The sequence below is a fragment of the Nomascus leucogenys genome, chromosome 7b (genome assembly GCF_006542625.1).
Source record: "Nomascus leucogenys isolate Asia chromosome 7b, Asia_NLE_v1, whole genome shotgun sequence".
Classification (NCBI taxonomy): domain Eukaryota; kingdom Metazoa; phylum Chordata; class Mammalia; order Primates; family Hylobatidae; genus Nomascus; species Nomascus leucogenys.
In genome coordinates this window covers 3945066-3964054 of record NC_044387.1, presented here as the reverse complement: position 1 = coordinate 3964054, position 18989 = coordinate 3945066, and the positions used below count along the sequence as shown (strand labels likewise).

General features: G+C 56.5%; 1 protein-coding gene across 1 annotated transcript in view; it reads right to left on the bottom strand.

The window, feature by feature from the left end:
- CELSR1 (cadherin EGF LAG seven-pass G-type receptor 1) overlaps positions 1–14510 on the bottom strand; it is a 178484-nt gene extending 163974 nt beyond the window's left edge. The window contains exon 1 of the mRNA XM_030815346.1: positions 10516–14510. Within this exon, the coding sequence (XP_030671206.1) occupies positions 10516–14056 (3541 nt within the window). The 5' untranslated portion in view covers positions 14057–14510. The remainder of the gene's footprint in view (positions 1–10515) is intronic.
- Positions 14511–18989: the final 4479 nt, after the last annotated feature.

The window sequence follows — 18989 nt, the reverse complement described above, 5'->3', positions numbered from 1 at the left end:
GAGATTGCGCCACTGCACTCCAGCCTGGGTGACAGAGCGAGACTCGTCTCAAAAAAAAAAAAAAAAAAAGAAAAATTAGCTGGGTGTGGTAGCGGGCGCCTGTAGTCCAGATACTCAAGGGACAGAGGCACAAGAATCGCTTGAACTTGTGAGGCGGAGGTTGCAGTGGGCTGAGATTGCACCACTGCACTCTAGCCTGGGTGCCAGAGAGAGACTCTGTCTCAAATAAATAAGTAAATAAAAAGAAAGAAAAATCTTGATAGGCAGATGGATAGTTGGAGGGAGGGAGGGAAGAATACAGGGCAGGAGAAAGGCGGCTCCCCAGCCAGTACAATCCAGTTTCTCTGAGCTGGAAGGCCCCTCAACAGGTGCATCAGCCCCTGCTCTGAGCAGGCTCCTCATCTGGTATCTCCCTCCCCAGGCTCCCCAAATAGAGCCTCCAGCTCTGACCAGTGACATGCCTGCCTCCCTGCACCTGGTACCCACCAGTCCTGCACTCCACAGCATCTTGTGACAGCTCTACCATAAGAGACCCCACAAGGACCCAGAGAAGGCTCCAAGGAGCCCCTTCTCCAGCCTTAGCCCTTCCCAGAGTCCTGCAGCACGGCTGCCACTGTCGCCCACCCCCACAATCAGGCACCATGTGCAGGTAACTCTCAGCCGTCCCGTTTCAGGCAATGCAGTCGCTTGCACTGAGCTTCCATCCTCAGAAATCTCCAACTCTGTGTCCCAGGGCCTCGCCACTGGCAGACAGAAGGGACGGAAGGTGGCTGTCACCACCATGATTAGAGCACTCAGACCCCAGAGTCTGCGCCTGACTCTTCCTGCCGCTACAAGCTCTCTAGCCTCAGTCTCTCTGCCCTTACCATGGGAATCCTGTAAGATTTCACTGAGATGATGCAGGCACAGCCCGAACAGGCACCGCGGTGGTGGGAAGCACACAGACCCAGGCGGGCCGGGAACAGCCATCTTGTCCCGCGCCCACTTCTCAATCACCCCTGCTCTGGGCCAGCCTCCTTGGCTACAGATTCCCCTCTTACAGGCCAGCCCCCTGTGCTTGGGTCACGCTCAAGCCCCCAAACAAGGCCCGCAGCTCTGAGGGACACACCCTGTCCCCGGCACAATCCCCATGACAACTGGGAGGGGCAAAGTCAGTGTGGTCGGGCGGCTGGAAGGAAAGGTGTTACCCCACACGATGACCTTGAAGATGGCCCCCACCCCCGTTGCGTGTGTGTGTGCGTGTCTGTGTGTTTTGTTTTTTAAGAGCCACTGGCCTTTATCCAGGACAAGAGAACAGGCGCTAGAGGGATGACACCACTAAAAGGCTGGTATGGGGCTTTTCCCAGCTATGGAATGTTCACGCCCAAAAGGGGGACCTGATTCTAAGGTATCCACAAGTCCTTACCTGAGGCAAAAGCCTAAGAATTCAGCCACTGGTGTTTCCCCGAAAAACGCCCATCCCTTCACCCAGGGCTGAGTCCCTCAGCACGTGTGGGAGGAACCAAAAATGTCTCCTGGGGGGCTGTCCGTGCTTCTGCGCGGCTCCCCTTATACCCCAAGTAAAGGCACTGGGCCCTCCACCTGGCAGGCAGCCCCCTCCCCTCACCCCTCCGAGGGTCCCCTCTGGCTCATTCCAGAAATAATCCACACCACCTACCAGGCCCCAGGCCCACAGGCGACAGGAGAGGGAAGCCCAGGGGCCTCCACGAGGAGCGGCCACTAGTGCAAGACTGGCCTCTGGACCCTCATGGCTTGAACTTCCGCCTGCATTTCCTCCCAAAACAAGCAAGAGGAAGGCTGGGTCACTGAATTAAAGAGGGTCGTTTACGGCCAGGCGCGGTGGCTCACGCCTATAATCTCACCACTTTGGGAGGCCAAAGCGGGCGGATCACCTGAGGTCGGGAGTTCAAGACCAGCCTGACCAACACGGAGAAACCCCCATGTCTACTAAAAATACAAAATTAGCCGGGCGTGGCGGTGCGCGCCTGTCATCTCAGCTACTCGGGAGGCTGAGGCAGGAGGATCACTTGAACCTGGGGGACAGAGGTTGCAGTGAGCCGAGATCGCGCCACTGCACTCCAGCCTGGGCAACAAGAGCAAAACTCCGTCTCAAAAAAAAAAAAAAAAAAAAAGAGGGTTGTTTACTACAACCCCTCCCAGCATTCAGGAATTTCATTCTAGGGAATTTGGGGCATTTATATGAACCTGTGTGTTCAGGTTACAGGAAAAGAAGAAAAAACTTAGAAAACGATTTCCCCCAAGGCTGTGAACTGAAGAAATCACGCCAAACTCAGGACTACTTTCTACATGCTGCACCCACACGATAACATCTACTTCTGTTTGAATCCGAGTGTTGGCAGGGATGAGCCCTGTGGCACCGGGCCACAGGCCACACCCCAGCTAAGGTGGCCGCTGCCAGGGGCCCCAGCCCCCATCTACCCACCTATCCCGTTCCTAAACAGGTTCTGCTATCGGGTTTCAAAATGTGCAGGCACAGGCACCAGCCCAAACCCAAGGGGACCCTTCAGCAGTGACACTGGGGCTGGCATGGGGTTCTGGCATGCCTAGCAACATAGGCCCGCTCCAGGCGTGGCCAGCACCACCACCCCTCCTGCCGGCTCCCGCCCAGGGCTCCAGGAACTTGCCCGGAGTTTCACCTGCCTGCTACTTCACCTGGACTTTTAAAAATGGTCTCTCAACACCCTGGTCGGTACATCGGGCCAGACATAGACCTCTTGTCCCCAGGCAGCTGGTGCTGAGGTGGGGGCCCTGCCCTGGTGAGTCCATGTCCCGTGGGCCCGTGGCCCCTTGCATTCTCCCAGGCCCCCTTTTCCCATCCACCTCCTGCTCCTCCATCCCCTCCAGGTCCAATGACTCAGAGAGAGGCAGAAGTTACTGTCCTGGCAAACCTGTCTATGAAGCTTGGCCACAGCAGCCCTTTGGGAGACACTGAGGAAGACCTGACACTGCCCACTCCCAAAGCCCCTGAGACGGGCCAGTCCCACGCTAGGCTGCAGGACGGCTAGGTGCTGTGCATAACCTGCCAACTCCGCTGGGCCTTTGGCTCGGCCTCGTGCAGGCCTGTGCCCATGACACCCTGCCTTCCCTCTGAGGCTGGGTCCCATTCCCACCCTACTCATGCCAGCAACCTTGTCATTTGCTTCTCAGAGGCACCCCCAAACCACTCCACTCAGATCTCACAGAGGCCACCAAGGACCTGCCCTTGGCTAACCCATCACATCTCTGTCCCCAGGCTCTCCAATCGCCAGACGGCATCCATCATGGATGACCGCCTCAGAGAACCTCGCCCTCCCTCAGCCTCCAAGGCCTGCACCCATGGGCCCTCCCCTGCACGTGGTTATTCCTGCTCCAGCTCCCAAGCAGACCCTTCCCCACCCAGCAGGCTACTCGGGCCATGACTCCTCAAGGCTGGGCCTGGGTCCCCTCCTAACTGCCAGCACCCTCACTTCTGTATCCATAATCTGAGCTGGTCTCCCCAGTCTGGACCTGCACACACAATCGACTTCAGGACACTCTCAAAGACACCCAGCCACACGGGGCCAAAAATGGCCTCATGTCTTCTCCCCAAAGCCGATTCCCGGGAAGGACTCTGGCTCAGGGAACGCACCTCTCTCAGTTTCACTGTCATCCTCCTAGAGCCAGTTTTTTCTGGAAGGCACAGACAGGGAACATGCCTTAGGAGCTGCCGGGTCCAGGTTCAAATCCCACTGCTGCCACCACAAGCTGGTGCCCTGGGAGCCCTGTCCTTGGTTTGCTCATCTCTAGGATGGGGGTGGCAACGGTACTTTCCACGCCACAGTGTGGCGGCTGGAGAACTGCAAGTGATGGGGCCTGCAAAGCCTGGGAGGGTTCCCGGCACATGGGGCACGTAGGCGGAGATGTGTCTGACCGTCTAAGCTGGCAAATCCCTCCTCAGCCACCCCCATGCTGGAGCAAGCATGATGTCCCCAGCTTCCCTCCCCTTCACTCTCACCACCTGGCAGCTGGGACACGGGACCCAGCTCTTGCCTAAATCCTCCCGAGGGGGGCCCACCAAACCCTCCACGGTCAGCCCTCTCCCGACCGGGGGATCCATCTGACTCCTGGTCTCCCTGCCCAGCACACACTGCACATGTCCAGGGGGGTACAGGAGAGTCCCAGCCCACCCTTGCCTGCACCTAGTGTCACCATCCTGCCCCTGAGCTCAGCCCCCTCGCTCATCGGATGGTCCATCTCCACCCAGCCGCAGAAGTCAGGACCACACTGGCTCTCCAGGCTTTCACACACAGCAGGTGCTCAATAAACCAACCAATACTCCTCATTTCTGAGGCAGCGTTTCTCAAGGTATGAGCAAGCCACTATCTCCAGACTTATCAGAGCTCTGAAATGGTTAACTCATTGCCAAAAGCACTGAACTCTCCTGGGAAGGTCTGACGCTCGCAGAATCCTGCTTGGCCACTGAAGCAATTTAAGATGGTCCGACCCAGGCTAGGAGCGGTGGCTCACGCCTGTAATCCCAGCATTTTGGGAGGCTGAGGCGGGCGGATAGCCTGAGGTCAGGAGTGGAGAGCCTGGCAGATGGTGACCACACAAGGGGGCGGGGCCACGCTTGAATCAGCCTGGAGGCGAGGGGGGACAGGTCTGAAAGAAAAAAAAAAAAAAAAAAAATAGCCGGGGGGGGGGGGGTAGCCTGGAGGGTGGCAGGAGATGGTGACCCAGAGCACTGCATGGCCAGATGGCCACTGCATAGCTGGGACAACACCCGTCTCAAAAAAAAAAAAACAAAAATTAGCCAGGCATGATGGCGGGTGCCTGTAATCCCAGCTACTCGGGAAGCCGAGGCAGCTGAGGCAGAAGAATCACTTGAACCCGGGAGGCGGAGGTTGCAGTGAGCCAAATCATGCCATTGCACTCCAGCCTGGGAGACAGAGCAAGACTCTGTCTCAAAAAAAAAAAAAAAAGTCCGATCCTTCCCTACCCTGTGAGTCCAGAAAAGCAGGATGCCATGCATCCAGACAATGCCTGAACAGCAGCCCCCCCCCCCACTTCCTTCTTTGCAATCGTCTGTTTAAAAGCCGCTGCGATACCCTGTATTTAGCTAGGCAAACACTTAGGGAAGCTTTATCAAGCCTAGACGACTTTATACCATCCACTCCCCACCAAAGTCAACGGCGAAAAAGTTACTCAATCCTGTTATTTCACCGAGTTTCAGTATTTTCTGACATGCCTGAATGACTCATCCGCCAATCATTCTCACCCACAAACACCACTTTCCCACATCCATGGGTCTGCAACACACACTGCAGGAGAGGCAGGGACGTCGCCTTTCTCCCAAGCTCCGCATTCTGCAACGAGAGGCCTACAGCCCTGCACCCACAGACACACGCTCAAAGTGAATTACAAATAATGTGGCCCAGCAACAGATGACTGGAGAAAAGAAAGGTGGTACATATACACCATGGTGTACTATTCCACTATAAAAAAGAATGAGGCCGGGCGCAGTGGCTCACTCCTGTAATCCCAGCACTTTGGGAGGCTGAGGCGGGCCGATCACAAGCTCAGGAGATTGAGGCCATCCTGGCTAACACGGTGAAACCCCATCTCTACTAAAAATACAAACAAATTAGCCAGGCGTGGTGGCGGGCGCCTGTAGTCCCAGCTACTCGGGAGGCTGAGGCAGGAGAATGGCAGGAACCCAGGAGGCGGAGCCTGCAGTGAGCTGAGATTGCGCCACTGCACTCCAGCCTGGGCAACAGAGCGAGACTCTGTCATAACATAACATAACATAACATAACATAACATAACTAACATAACATAACATAACATAACATAACATAACATAACATAAAATAAAAATAAAAAAGAAGGAGATCCTGGGCCGGGCACGGTGGCTCATACCTATAATCCCACCACTTTGGGAGGCCGAGGCAGGTGGATCACGAGTTCAGGAGATTGAGACCATCTTGGCTAACATGGTGAAACCCCGTCTCTACTAAAAATACAAAAAAAATAGCTGGGCGTGGTGGCGGGCACCTGTAGTCCCAGCTAGTCAGAAGGCTGGGGCAGGAGAACGCTGTGAACCCAGGAGGCGGAGCTTGCAGTGAGCAGAGATCGTGCCACTGCACTCCAGCCTGGGCAACAGAGCGAGACTCCGTTTCAAAAAGAAAAGAATGAGATCCTGTCATTTGCAACAACAGGGATGAACTGGAGGTCATTATGTTAAGTGAAATAAGCCAGGCACAGAAAAACAAATATCCCACATTCACACTTGCTTGTGAGATCTAAAAATCAAAGCAATTGAACTCACGGGGACAGAGAATAGAAGAATGGTTACCAGAGGCTGGGAAGCGGGTAGCAGGAGGAAGGTGGATGGTCAATGGGTACAAAAAAATAGTTAAAAAAAATGAATAAGGCCAGGCACAGTGGCTCACGCCTGTAATCTTAGCTCTTTGGGAGGACGAGGCAGGCAGATCACTTGAGGTCAGGAGCTTGAGACCAGGCTGGCCAACATGGTGAAACCTTGTCTCTACTAAACATACAAAAATTAGATGGGTGTGGTGGCATGCACCTGTAATCCAACATACTCAGGAGGCTGAGGTAGGATAATCACTTGAACCCGGGAAGTAGAGGTTGCAGTGAACCGAGATCATGCCACTGCACTCCAGGCTGGGAGACACAGTGAGACTCCATCTCAAAAAAAAAAAAAAAAGACCTAGTATTTAGCCCAACAATGAGACTACAGTCAATAATAATTTAATTGTACATTCAAAAATAACTAAAAGAGTACAACTGGACTGTTTATAACACAAAGGATAAACGCTTGAGGGGATGGAGACCCCATTCTCCATGATGTGATCATTACACGTTGCATGCCTGTGCCAAAATATCTCATGTACCTCATAAATATATACACCTGGCCAGGCACAGTGGCTCGTGCCTATAATTTCAGCACTTTGGGAGGCCAAGGCAGATGGATCACTTGAGCTCAGGGGTTGGAGACCAGACTAAATAACGTAGTGAGACCTTGTCTCTACTACAGATAAAAAAAAAATCAGCCAGGTGTGGTGGTGCAATGAGCTGACATCAAGGCTGACATGAGTCGTGATCACGCCACTGCACTCCAGCCGGGGCAACAGAGCAAGACCCTGTCTCATACACACACACACACATATATATACATACACACACATAAATTTGTGTATATAATTTATATATAATTCGTTATAATGTATATATTATATATCATATATTTCATTATATATAAATTGTTTTTTAAAATTAAAAATAAAAATAAAACAAAGAATGTCAATGTTTCTGAACGACCACTGTCCAGAAAGAACACAGAGCATATTCAAGGTTTGAGTTGTCTTTTGGGTCATCAGCCACGTTGCTCTGAAAAACCACAAACACAGCCTTTATACAAGCTCATAATAAAAAGTTCCTATCACAGAGTTTAAAATCTCATTCAAAAACCACCACAAAAAAAATGAACATCTTGTATCACTGGATGTCATTCAAAACTGGCAGCTATTTGAATTTCACTATATTCTGACTTCAAAAAATTTTCAAAAAATGTTTTGTCCTTGGTGGGCTAAATAAAACCACCAACAACTATCTAGTCACACTCACAGTGATTGTGTTCAACCCCACACCAGCCTAAATGAACTGCCCCCACCACGTGTGCCTTCCCAGGCCCCGCCCTCAGGCGCACTCGTCACTCCTGGGCTCCTCTGCTGAAAGCTGGCAGCCCTTCCTGGAATGGCTCCCACTAAACCTAGCGGATGGCTGGCCTGTTGCATACAGCACCTCCAGGCCGGTCATATTGCATCAAAGGCTGTAAATCCTGGGGAACCAACAACACTCCATTGAAAACAGTGGATGAGTTTGAAACCACCACTTCCCTGCATTGTTCCTTAATAAAACCTCCAGTTAATTCAAGGGCTGATCCTTTTGTTTGGTCTGTTTTCTACCCGGTGCTTTGCTGTCTGGAACCATAGATCTTATAGTCAATAGTGATTTGCTTATTTGGAGCATTAAATCCTAGTCGAATGGTCTGAGATTTCTGCGCATCCTTTATTTATTTATTTATTTATTTATTTATCTATTTAGAGACAGTCTCACTCTGTCACCCAGGCTAGAGTTCAGCAGTGGGATCTCGGCTCACTGCAACCTCCACCTCCCAGATTCAAGCGATTTTCCTGCCTCAGACTCCCGAGTAGCTGGGACTACAGGTGCTCGCCACCACACCAGGCTAATTTTTGTATTTTTAGCAAAGACAGAGTTTCACCATGTTGGCCAGGTTGGTCTCGAACTCCTGACCTCAGGTGATTCACCCGCCTTGGCCTCCCACAGTGCTGGGATTACACGCATGAGCCAGTGTAATATGACTGCACCCAGTCATATGCCTGCGTTAAAGCACCCATTTGACCCTGGAATAATTCAGTTTAACAACTAATTCGTCAAAAATGTTCTCCGAAGGAAGAGAGGGGAATGTGAAGGGCGGGCTGCTTTCTGCAGATCATGGTTTAACGCCGAGTGCCCCTGCCCACTGGCTGTGCCGTCCTGAGAAGGTCACTCAACACCCCAGGGCCTCAGTGTCTGCATCTGTAAAATGAGCAGCAGCATGACATCACTCAGCTCCCAGTTACCAGGGAAACACATGACAGCACAAATAAAACAGTAAAGAAAACCGCTTGCTGGAATCCAGTCAAAGGTAACCACTGTCATCTGGGTGTGTGTTGGGGCGGTGGTGGTCTGGGGGTGCGGTGTGGATGCATGAGGACACAGTACCTGATTTACACGAGAGTACGAGTGTGTCCGCAAAGGAGCAGAGCCAATAACTGGGTGACTGAGACACGGTGTGGAGCCCCCCAGCCCATTTTCAACTGTGGTCTAAGCTGCGCCCCAGGTGAGACAGCCCTCAGAAACCAACCTCCTTGGAAGGGAATGCATCCTAAACCCTGCTGTCTGGCTAGCAGCGGGTGGGGGCCCACATTACTGATACCACACACAAAACATCCCTGCCCCCAGCATGGATCTGTTCCCACTAGCTCGTCCCTCATTAAATCTAAACCCTATTATTGGGCCAAGTCATTTTTAAACAGGCCAAATTTCCCATTCTGCTTTATCTATAAGATAAAGTGGTATAGAAGAAAGACTTCCTAAGAATATCCATAACCCCGGTTAATTCGCCCTTAAGGGCCTATTCCATATTCTCCACACGTTTACAATCTCACAAACCTAAAATATTCACCAACAAATAGACTGTACTGCCAAAATTGTGTGGAAGGTTTGTATCATACCAAAACTGAACCTGTAAGTTTCACATCTTATAAGCAAACAACTGTAACTGGAAGCTGTTAGCTATCCAACCCTTCCTATATTACAGAATTACAGCCAACCTCGGAAACGAAACAAATCAGAAAGTTAACTTTTTAATTATTCCAGGGCTCCTGTGGCAATGTTGTATCCTAATAACTCACTGTTTAAACAATTCCTCTGAAACACTGACTCAAACAGCCAGCCAATCTGAGCTCTTCTTGGCAGTAGTTTGGGCTTATAAATAAGGTCACCTGCCTGCACCAGCATCCTTGGATGCACGGTCAGGCAAACCTCAAAGAGCCACTGGGGTACCTTCATTGTTCCCCCAGGCCCCGCGAAGTTCTTCTCTCTCTTGTGTGTCTCCCAATTCCAACACCTTCTATTAGTCTCCCTCCCCAGCACCGCAGACCAGCCCTGGCACACAGGGTCAGAGGTGTGGAGGACCGGCCAAGCTTCTGACAGCTGAGCCGAGGCTTCCTCTCCCTTCTGTTCACCTCCAGCCCCACAGCAGGCGAGCAAGGTTCCCACACTGGCTCCACCACTAACTGGGCAGGCCTCTTCAACAGCACCCAAATTACAAGCCCACGTCCAGGGGCAGAAGCCAAGATCAAATGAGGCTATGCTTTTCAAAGAGCTTGCACAAAGCCCTACACACCTAAGCCCGACTGTTATTATCTGCAGGAGACAGAAAAGCCAGACCAAGGGAACACCGGCTGCCTTATAGGGTGACTCAGGGACCCATCTGACAATTTCCAATGGTCCCACCCTGGAATTAATTGGCACAGGGAAGGGGCAGTGACCTCTGATCTTCCCAGAGAGCCCTGTGGCTGGCTAACGAAAGAGCATCCCCAAGCAAATCCTGTGACCCAGATCACCGGAGGCCACATTTTAATAGCTGTACTCAGGAGCCACTAGCCTGCTGAGGAAGGCGCTGAGCCCCGGCCTTGAACTTGGAGAACCGCAGGCCTGCTCCCAGGAAAATGCTGACGGAAGCGGCGCAGTGCCTCTCCCCCTCGCTGGGCCTAGGTGGGGCGCTCGCCCCCAGCATCCAACCGGCGGCAACAAATCCTTGCAGAGTTGCCCGGGCCCGGCCCAAATGCGCCCCGGCATGCCAGGCGGGGGCCCTTGGCAGGTTCCTGAGGCTCTCCAGGAGGCCCATCAGGAGCCGCTCCTCCCACCCCGACGGCCACTCACCAGACACAGACACCTCCATGAGCGCCTCCAGCGGCCGGTTGTTGTCCAGGTCACGGCTGAGCTGCAGCTCGCCCGTGGCGGGGTCCAGCAGCAACAGGCGCAGCTCATTGCCCTGCACGAAGGTGTAGTTGAGGCTGTCTGACACGTCGGGGTCATGGGCCGGGATGCGGCCGATCACCCCGGTGGGGAAGCTGTTGGACTTGTTGGTGACATAGTTGTTGAAGAGGATCTGGAAGTCGGGCAGCACGGGCGGGTTGTCATTCTGGTCCACGAGAAGGAGGTGCACCGTGGCTCGGCTCACCAGCGGAGCCGATGTGGCCTGCACCACCAGCACATACTCTCGCCGGACCTCAAAGTCCAGCTCCACCATGGCACGCAGGTCCCCGTTGAGCAGGTCCAGCTGGAAGAAATGCCGCATGTCCCCTTCCACAATCTGATACATGATCTGGGCATTAGGGCCTTCATCAGGGTCGTTAGCATGAATCTTTGCCACCACCGACCCCACTGGGTTGTTCTCCTCAACAAACAGCTCCAGTTCGTCCTTCTCAAACATGGGGGCATTGTCATTAATGTCCAAGATGGTCACCTGGATTTCCACCGAGGCGCTAAGGGGAGTGGGACTGCCCCGATCCACAGCCAGAGCCCAAAGGTTGTACACGGCCACATTCTCCCGGTCCAGCCGGCGCTGGGTGCGAATCACACCGGACGTGGGCTCGATGTAGAAGTCCCCATCGCCGTCGTCCCCACCCTGGAAGGTGTACAGCAGACGCCCATTGGGACCTGAGTCCCGGTCCGTGGCAGAGACCTGGAGGATGCTGGTTGAGGGTGGAGCATCCTCAAAGATGGAACCCTGGTAGAAATCCCACAGGAACTGGGGCGCATTGTCATTGGCATCGAGGATGAGGATCTCTAGGGTGGTGGTGTCTGATTTCTGCGGGATGCCGTTGTCCTGGGCCATGATGGTCAGTGTGTAGGCGACCTGGTTCTCATAGTCCAGCTCCATCATGGTGTACATGGTGCCACTGTCGGGGTCGATGCGGAACTGCGGCACGGGGTCCTGAATCACGTAGGTGATGCGGGCATTCTCTCCTGTGTCCTCATCGTTGGCACTGAGGGTGGCAATGGAGGTGCCCACAGGCCTGTCCTCACTGACACTTACTGTGTAATGGGAGCTCTGAAAGACGGGCCTGTGGGTGTTGGCATCGGTGACGTTGATTAGGACATGCGCAGTGTGCGACCGTGTGCCGTCGGATGCTGTCACCGCCAGCACGTACTGCTGCTCCTGCTTGTAGTCCAGAGGTAGCGCCAGGGTGATGAGGCCGCCCCCTCTCTGGCTGCTGAGTGCAAAGCGGTTCCGGGTGTTGCCGCCTGTGAGCTGGTAGGTAATCACACTGTTGGCGTCACGGTCACGGGCCTGCAGGGTCAGCACGCTGCTCCCCACGGCCGCATCCTCATTCAGACGAAGCTCGTAGGTGGGCTGCGTGAACACCGGGTCGTTGTCGTTCACGTCCAGCACCGTGATGGACACGCTGGTGGAGGAGCTCATGGGGGGCGAGCCGTGGTCCACCGCCTCCACCCCGAAGCTGTAGTGCTCCACCTCCTCGCGGTCCAGCTCGGCACACACTGTGATCCAACCGGAGCTGTTGTGGATCTGGAAGGGGAAGTCAGGGGTGGGGGCAGGGTTCTTAGGCCCAGCGCTGCCGCCCCCGAGAAAGGCGGAGGCCGTGTCCACCAGGCGATAGTGCAGCCGGGCGTTCTCCCCAGAGTCCGCGTCCACTGCCTGAATGTGCACCACGGGGTAGCCCAGGGGCACATTCTCCAGCACCGTGGCCTGGAAGGGGCTGCTCACAAAGATAGGCTCGTTGTCGTTGACATCCAGCACCTGCACAGACACCACCCCGGAAGAATTGATGAGCGGGGGCCGGCCCCCATCCTGGGCCTTGATGCTCAGCGAGTATTTCTGGACATCCTCGAAATCCAGGGGGTTGATCACATCCAGGATCCCGCTCAGCGAGTGCAGGTAGAACTGGCCGGCCACGTTCCCGCTGAGGATGCTGTAGTGAATGGCCGCGTTCTGGCCCTGGTCCCGGTCCGTGGCCTGCACTCGCAGCACAGCCGTGTTGAGCCCCACGTCCTCGGGCACCTGGACCACGTAGTTCTGCTCGCTGAACTGGGGGTAGTTGTCGTTCTCGTCCTCCACCTCGATGTACACGGTGGCCGTGGCGCTGAGCGGGCCCGGGTTGCGCCCCTGGTCGTTGGCCTCCACCAGCAGCTGGTACTCGGCCGCCTCCTCCCGGTCCAGCACCGCCCGCGTGCTCACCACACCAGAACTCTCGTTGAGCTGGAAGACGTCCCACGCGCCCCCCAACACGCGGTAGCGCAAGTTGGCGTTGACGGGCGAGTCGCGGTCGCTGGCGCGGATGGTCAGCACCTCGTAGCCCACCTCCAGATTCTCCCGCACACGCTCGCGGTACTCCGACTGCTCGAAGACCGGGCTGTGGTCGTTGGTGTCTTTGACCAAGACAGTGATGTAGGTGGTGGCCGAGCGCGGCGGCGTGCTGTAGTCCACGGCCTTCACCCTGAGGACGTGCGTCTCCTTGGTCTCGCGGTCCAGTACGCTGTCGGTGCTCACGGCGCCCGTGGCGGAGTCGATGCGGAAGTAGCCCCGGGAGCGCTCGTCGAACAGCCCCTCCATGTAATAGCTCACGCGCTCCTCCTCGCCCTCGATGGTGTAGTGCGCGTGCAGCTGGAGGATGAGGGTGCCCGCCGGCTCGTTCTCAAACAACGCCACCTGGTAGTTGGGCATCGGGAACTTCAGGCTCCCTCTGCCGCTCGTGCCCCGCCGGGCCCGTCGCGCCGGCCCCGCCCGGGCTTCGGGCAAGTTCGGCGGCAGCGGCGGCGATGGGGATGGCGAGGCGGAGGGCGTCCCCGCGGTGGCGGCCTCCAGCGCCAGTCCCACCCGGACGGCGCCAGCCGCGCGCCGCAGGGCGCACAGCAGACGCAGGCGGACCGAGCTGCCCGGCGGCAGGCAGATGGGGCGGCCGGGACAGCAGGGCCCGGGGCGCGGCGGGCAGCTGCACGCGGGTAAGGTGGTCGGAGCTGCGAGCGCCGAATGCTGCGCGGCCGCGCCGCCGCCGGGGACGGGGAAGCAGAGCGCCCCGCAGAGCCAGGCACCGGTTCCGCAGAGCCAGGCACGGGCTCCGCAGCCGGGATGGTGCGCGCGCGCCCGCAGGCGGCGGCTCAGCGCCGTCGGGGCACCGCGGGCCGCCAAGCGGACTTGCAGCGGCAGCGGGCGCTCCGCGCCCGAGACGCGCCGACGTCCTGCCAGCCGCCCATCGCGGCCCACGTCCAGCAGCTCCCGCGGCGCCCGGGGCGTGCGCGCGGCGCCCACCACGTAGGTACAGCCGGGCCCGAGGGCGAAGGCGCGGGCTCCGCCGGGTACGCGCGGCTCCCAGGCGGCCGCTCGCAGCCCCATCGCCGGCAGGGCGGCGGCGGCGGCCAGGAGCAGCAGCACGGGCAGCACGGGCGGCGGCGGCGCCATGGCCCGGAGCCCGAGCCCGAGCCGGGCGCCCGAACACAATCCATGCACCCGGCGCGCCTCCGCATCCACCCGGCGAGGCCGGGGAGCGGCTCCCGGGCGCCCGGCGCCCGGCCCTCGGGGCGGTCCGCGTCCCGCCTCCCCGGGGGCCCTGGCGGGGACTGTGGGGACCGCGCGCCCGGCCTCCCCCGCAGCTTCCACTTCGAGAGCACTTTGCGAAAGTTTGCGAAGTTGGTTTCAAGATGGCTCCTCCGCGCGTCCCAGGAGGGCGCCGCGCATCAACCTGCGGCGGCGGCGGCTCCAGGCGGCTCCAGGTGGCTCCGGCGCGGGCTCGGCTGGACGGGCGTGGGAAGCGGGGCGGGCCCGGCGCGGGGCGGGGGCTGAGTTCCCGGAGCGGGCTGGGCAGCTCCGCGCCGCGGAGACCACGGCGGCCGGCTGCTGCCTGGGCGGTGCGCTTGGCCGGCGCCCCCTCCGCGCGCGTTCTCCCCGCCCCCGGCCCGGCCCCGCCCCGCCCCCGGCCCAGCCGCGTATTGTTCGTCCCCGGGGGGAGCCTGCTAGGAGGTGCGCGCCGAGAGGATCGCTATGGAGACGTGAGGGCGCGGTCGAGATGGTGACCGGGGGCCTACTCCCCGGAGGCCTCCCCACCCAGCCTCCCGAGGGGGCGGGGCCGAGGCAACAGGGCCGGGAAAGGTGGGGCTGGGGCCCCCGGTGGCCGCTACCCGTGGGGCGGTGGCTCCGCACCTCGGGCCCGGGGCCGCGGCTCAGAGCCTGGCTCCCCACCCCGGCAGAATAGATCCACGGAGATCGCCGCCAGGAGTGCCGCGCGGGTAGGACCCGGGGGCGGAGGACTGGGGCCGAGGGGCCAGGGAGCCGCCCCGTTAAGGACTGCGGAGGCTGTCGAGGGGGGTTACACATTTTACAGCAAGACGCACGGAGGCTAAAATGCTTCACCCCGACTAAAACTCCCTAGACTTTGAAACCCAATAGGCAGCTACCGGATCTGCGTCCTACTTGGTTTAAAGCGCAACTTTTAAATGAAAGAAGAAAACCCCGGTTGACATAAGGGATTTGGAGAGGACGGCGGAGGCGCGCTCATCCCCGGCGTGCGGCCCGACCCGAGCGTTCGCGGACGCGTCGCGGAGTCCCAGAGCGTCCGGCTCCTCCCGAAGTGGGTTGGGGGGAAGCGGGGGGCTGCGGGCCCTGGAAGCCGCCTGGGGCAAGCAAGCACCCGCAGGGATTTAGAGCTGTGCCCACAGCCCCTGCCTAGCCTCCTACAGAAGACGGCGCGGGGGGGTGGGGACAGAGACCTTAGAGCTTTCAGAAAAGGGACACACACCCCCGCCTCCAGCGCGGAACCACGGGGGGCCGGGGGCAGCTTTAGGTCTGCGTGACGGGTACACCTGCCTCCGGATGGGGCACAGCGATAGAGGGGGTGGAGGCTTAGGACTTCGGGACCCCTCGCATGGGCGGGGCTTTGGGACTGTGCCACCAGCGGCTGGGAAAGGCGCGCACTCTCCCTCGGTGGCGCTCGGGGCGCCAGAGTCCAGTGCAGCCCTTAGGCCTCCCAGTGGTCGGGGACGGTAGGTGGGGGGCGCCTCTCCTCTCCTAGAAGGGCTTCTCCTGGGGCCGGTCGGAGCGGTGGGGGTGGGAGTAATGCGCAGTCACCCCTGGAACGGGTCTTTTTGGCAAGGGAGGGTCGGATCCTGCAGCCAAATCTCTTGAGCTGAGCTCAGATGAGTCCAGTCTCAACGAGGACCGTGGGCGGCTGTGGAGGTCCGGAAGGGTTTCTGCCCCGGAGCGATGTGTCTGTGTGTGTGTCACACGCATACTCAAGCCAACTTCGCTCAAAGCTGCTCAAACAATGTCTTTGGGCTGAAGCCCAATGTGAGCATTTTCTTCCCAGTAGCAAGGATTTGAAGACGTTATATTGATCTAAAAGGTGGAGTTGCTTTGGAACCTTTTAATTCGGGGTTTCCACTGGAGAGTCCTGTTGGGAAATGTGTGTGTGGAGGGAGGGGAGGAAGGAGAAAAGTCCACCTCCTTAATGTGAGCGGTCCAGGACCTCCCCACCCACCATATACTCTTCCACTGGGACTTTTCGGGGAAGGATGAAAGGACAGGAGTTCTGGGGCCGGAAGGCAGGGCGGGTGGGTCCCTGAGCCTGGAGCCTCCCAGTGGAAGGCTACTGGGCGGACCTGAAGGGGACCCAGGCAGGAGGAAAACCAGAGAACCCCAGGAGTGCCTGTTTTGTAACAAGGCTTTAAGCAGAGTGGGTTGGGTTTAAATAAACAAAACTCAGCTGCAGCCAGTGGGTTCAGGTGTGGGCCTGCTTTTCTGGAATAAGACACCTGTGCGCTGCGAGGGAACCACAGGGACTGCCCAGCACCTGGGGACAGGGGAGGATGGATGAATCTCACTAACAGGACGTCCAGCAAAGACAAAAGATCATTCCATTCACACTTAGACCGACAGCAAGCCCAACTCCACCATAACGTTTAGGGGTGTGCAAAAATAGGGGAAAGATGAAGAAAAGGAGGTGACTATGGGCACATTCAGGAGGGCTCTGGGGGGCAGGGGACATCCCCTTCTGGACCTGAGGGTTACCGGAGTGTTGGCTTCATGATCACACTTGGAACTCCACACACATGATTTGCGTACTTTTCCCTAGGCCTGCACCTAGAGCCCGTAGCTTGTTTTTTGAGACGGAGTTTCCCTCTTGTTGCCCAGGCTGGAATGCAATGACGTGATCTCGGCTCACCACAACCTCTGCCTCCCAGGTTCAAGCAATTCTGCCTCAGCCTCCCTAGTAGCTGGGATTACAGGCGTGTGCCACCACGCCCAGCTAATTTTGTATTTTTAGTAGAGACGATTTCTCCATGTTGGTCAGGCTGGTCTCGAACTCCCAACCTCAAGTGATCTGCCCACCTCGGCCTCCCAAAGTGCTGGGATTACAGGCATGAGCCACTGCGCCTGGCCTATTTTTATTTATCTTTAAATAGAGATGGGGTCTCGCTATGTTGCCCAGGTTGATCTCAAACTTCTGGGCTCAAGAGATCCTCCCACTTCAGCCTCTCAAAGTGCTAGGATTACAGGTATGAGCCACCGCACCCTGTTTAGAGTCCACAGTTTTATTTTATTTTACTTTATTTATTTATTTTTGAGACGAAGTTTTGCTCTCTCACCCAGGCTGGAGGACGGTGGCGCAATCTCAGCTCAGTGCAACCTCTGCCTCCTGGGTTCAAGCAATTCTCCTGCCTCAGCCTCCGGAGGAGCTGGGATTATAGGCACACACCACCAGTCCTGGCTAATTTGTGTATTTTTAGTAGAGACAGGGTTTTGCCACGTTGGCCAGGCTGGTCTGGAACTCCTGACCTCAGGTGATCACCCACCTCAGCCTCCCAAAGTGCTGGGAGTACAGGCGTGACCCACTGCGCCCAGCCTAGAATCCACAATTTTAAGTAAGTGTGGAGGGGAGAGGGAATAAAAAGACAGAGGCTGCAGCTTGTGCTGAGATGGCCAGGTGGTCCGGCCGCATCAGAAATCACGAGTTTGGAATGACTGGCACCTTCGAGGGGTTGAACTTTAATTCTGCCACTAACTAGTTGTGTGACCTTCGCCAAGGCCTAACTCCTCGTTCTAACTGGACACAATAGTCCTAGACTCCTAGCGTTGTTGAAGGATTAACAAGACAATCTGCGTGAAGCGATTGGCACGGGGCCTGGCCCAGGCATGGATCTGCCAGGAATAGCATTTACTACTATCACAGTTGCTGTTTCCTAGCATGAGTTCAAGGCTGCCTCCTCTCCATCTTCATTATGTGAATTGAATGTGCTCACACATCTGTGTTGGAGCAGAGGCAGGAGCTGCAGCTTTCAGCTGATTTCCCAAGGGGTCTGTACTTGGACACTGACCCAGTCCAACCAATGTGTTTCCAGAAAGTGGAGCTGATTCCTGGAGAGCGGAAGGGATATATATGTGGGGCTTTGTAAAGGGCAGCGACCTATGTGGTGGGCTTGTCCACTGCCCGAGTCTGTGGCTCCCACGGGTCACTGCCTGGCTCATGTCCTTCCCCTTTGGGGTTGGCTTGGAGCAGGGTCTCTCCTCCCTGGCCCCCATGTGCCCACCATCTCTGGGGGTCAGTGGCCCACTCATGACTCTCAGGGTGGGGAGGGGGCTTGGAGTTGAGTAACAGCACCCTGGGTCATTCTTGCACCTGTCACCCTGAGAGCCACTGACCAGTTTTCTGTGCCTAGAATTGCTCCTTGTGGCCTTTCTCAGGGGCTCAATGGATTGTAATTGATGTTTGTATTTTGCACTTGCCCGGAGGTGTTTCACAGGAAGTGAGCATTTTTTAAAACAAAAATAGAATTTAGAAAAAAAAGGCAGACACGATGGATTTCTAATGTTGTTCATGCTGTAGAAAGCACTTCAAAATGCTTTTTGCCAGGGGCCGCAACCAGAAGCTACATGACTTCTGGAATCTGTTCCTTACACAATAAATTCCTGGGCCAGTTGGTAAACAGCAATGAGCCACAAGGAATCACCCATAGGCAAAAGCTGAGTGAGTCCAGGCCAAGCTCCACTTTGCCCTATTTTTGGAATTCAGGGGGAAACCTCTTGGGAACAGACCCATTGCACCCCTCTGCCTCCCCTCGACGCCTTACAGTTGGTGGGGTTTGACACATGGAAAATTGTGAAAGTTAAAACACGGAACAAAAATGAAGCCTCAACAAAGAGTTAATAGAGGCAAGGGGCTACAGGGAATTTAGATCCTAATCAAGCACGTCTTATGTACTAGCGCTTCCCTGGAAGGCCAGGATAACGTTATGACTACAAAGAAAAAATGTTTTCCTGTTTGGAAGTTGCCAGAACTTGTCTAATACAAATGCTGGGATTTCTTGCCCGTGGGCTGTTGCGTACGGCTACCCAGGCCCCC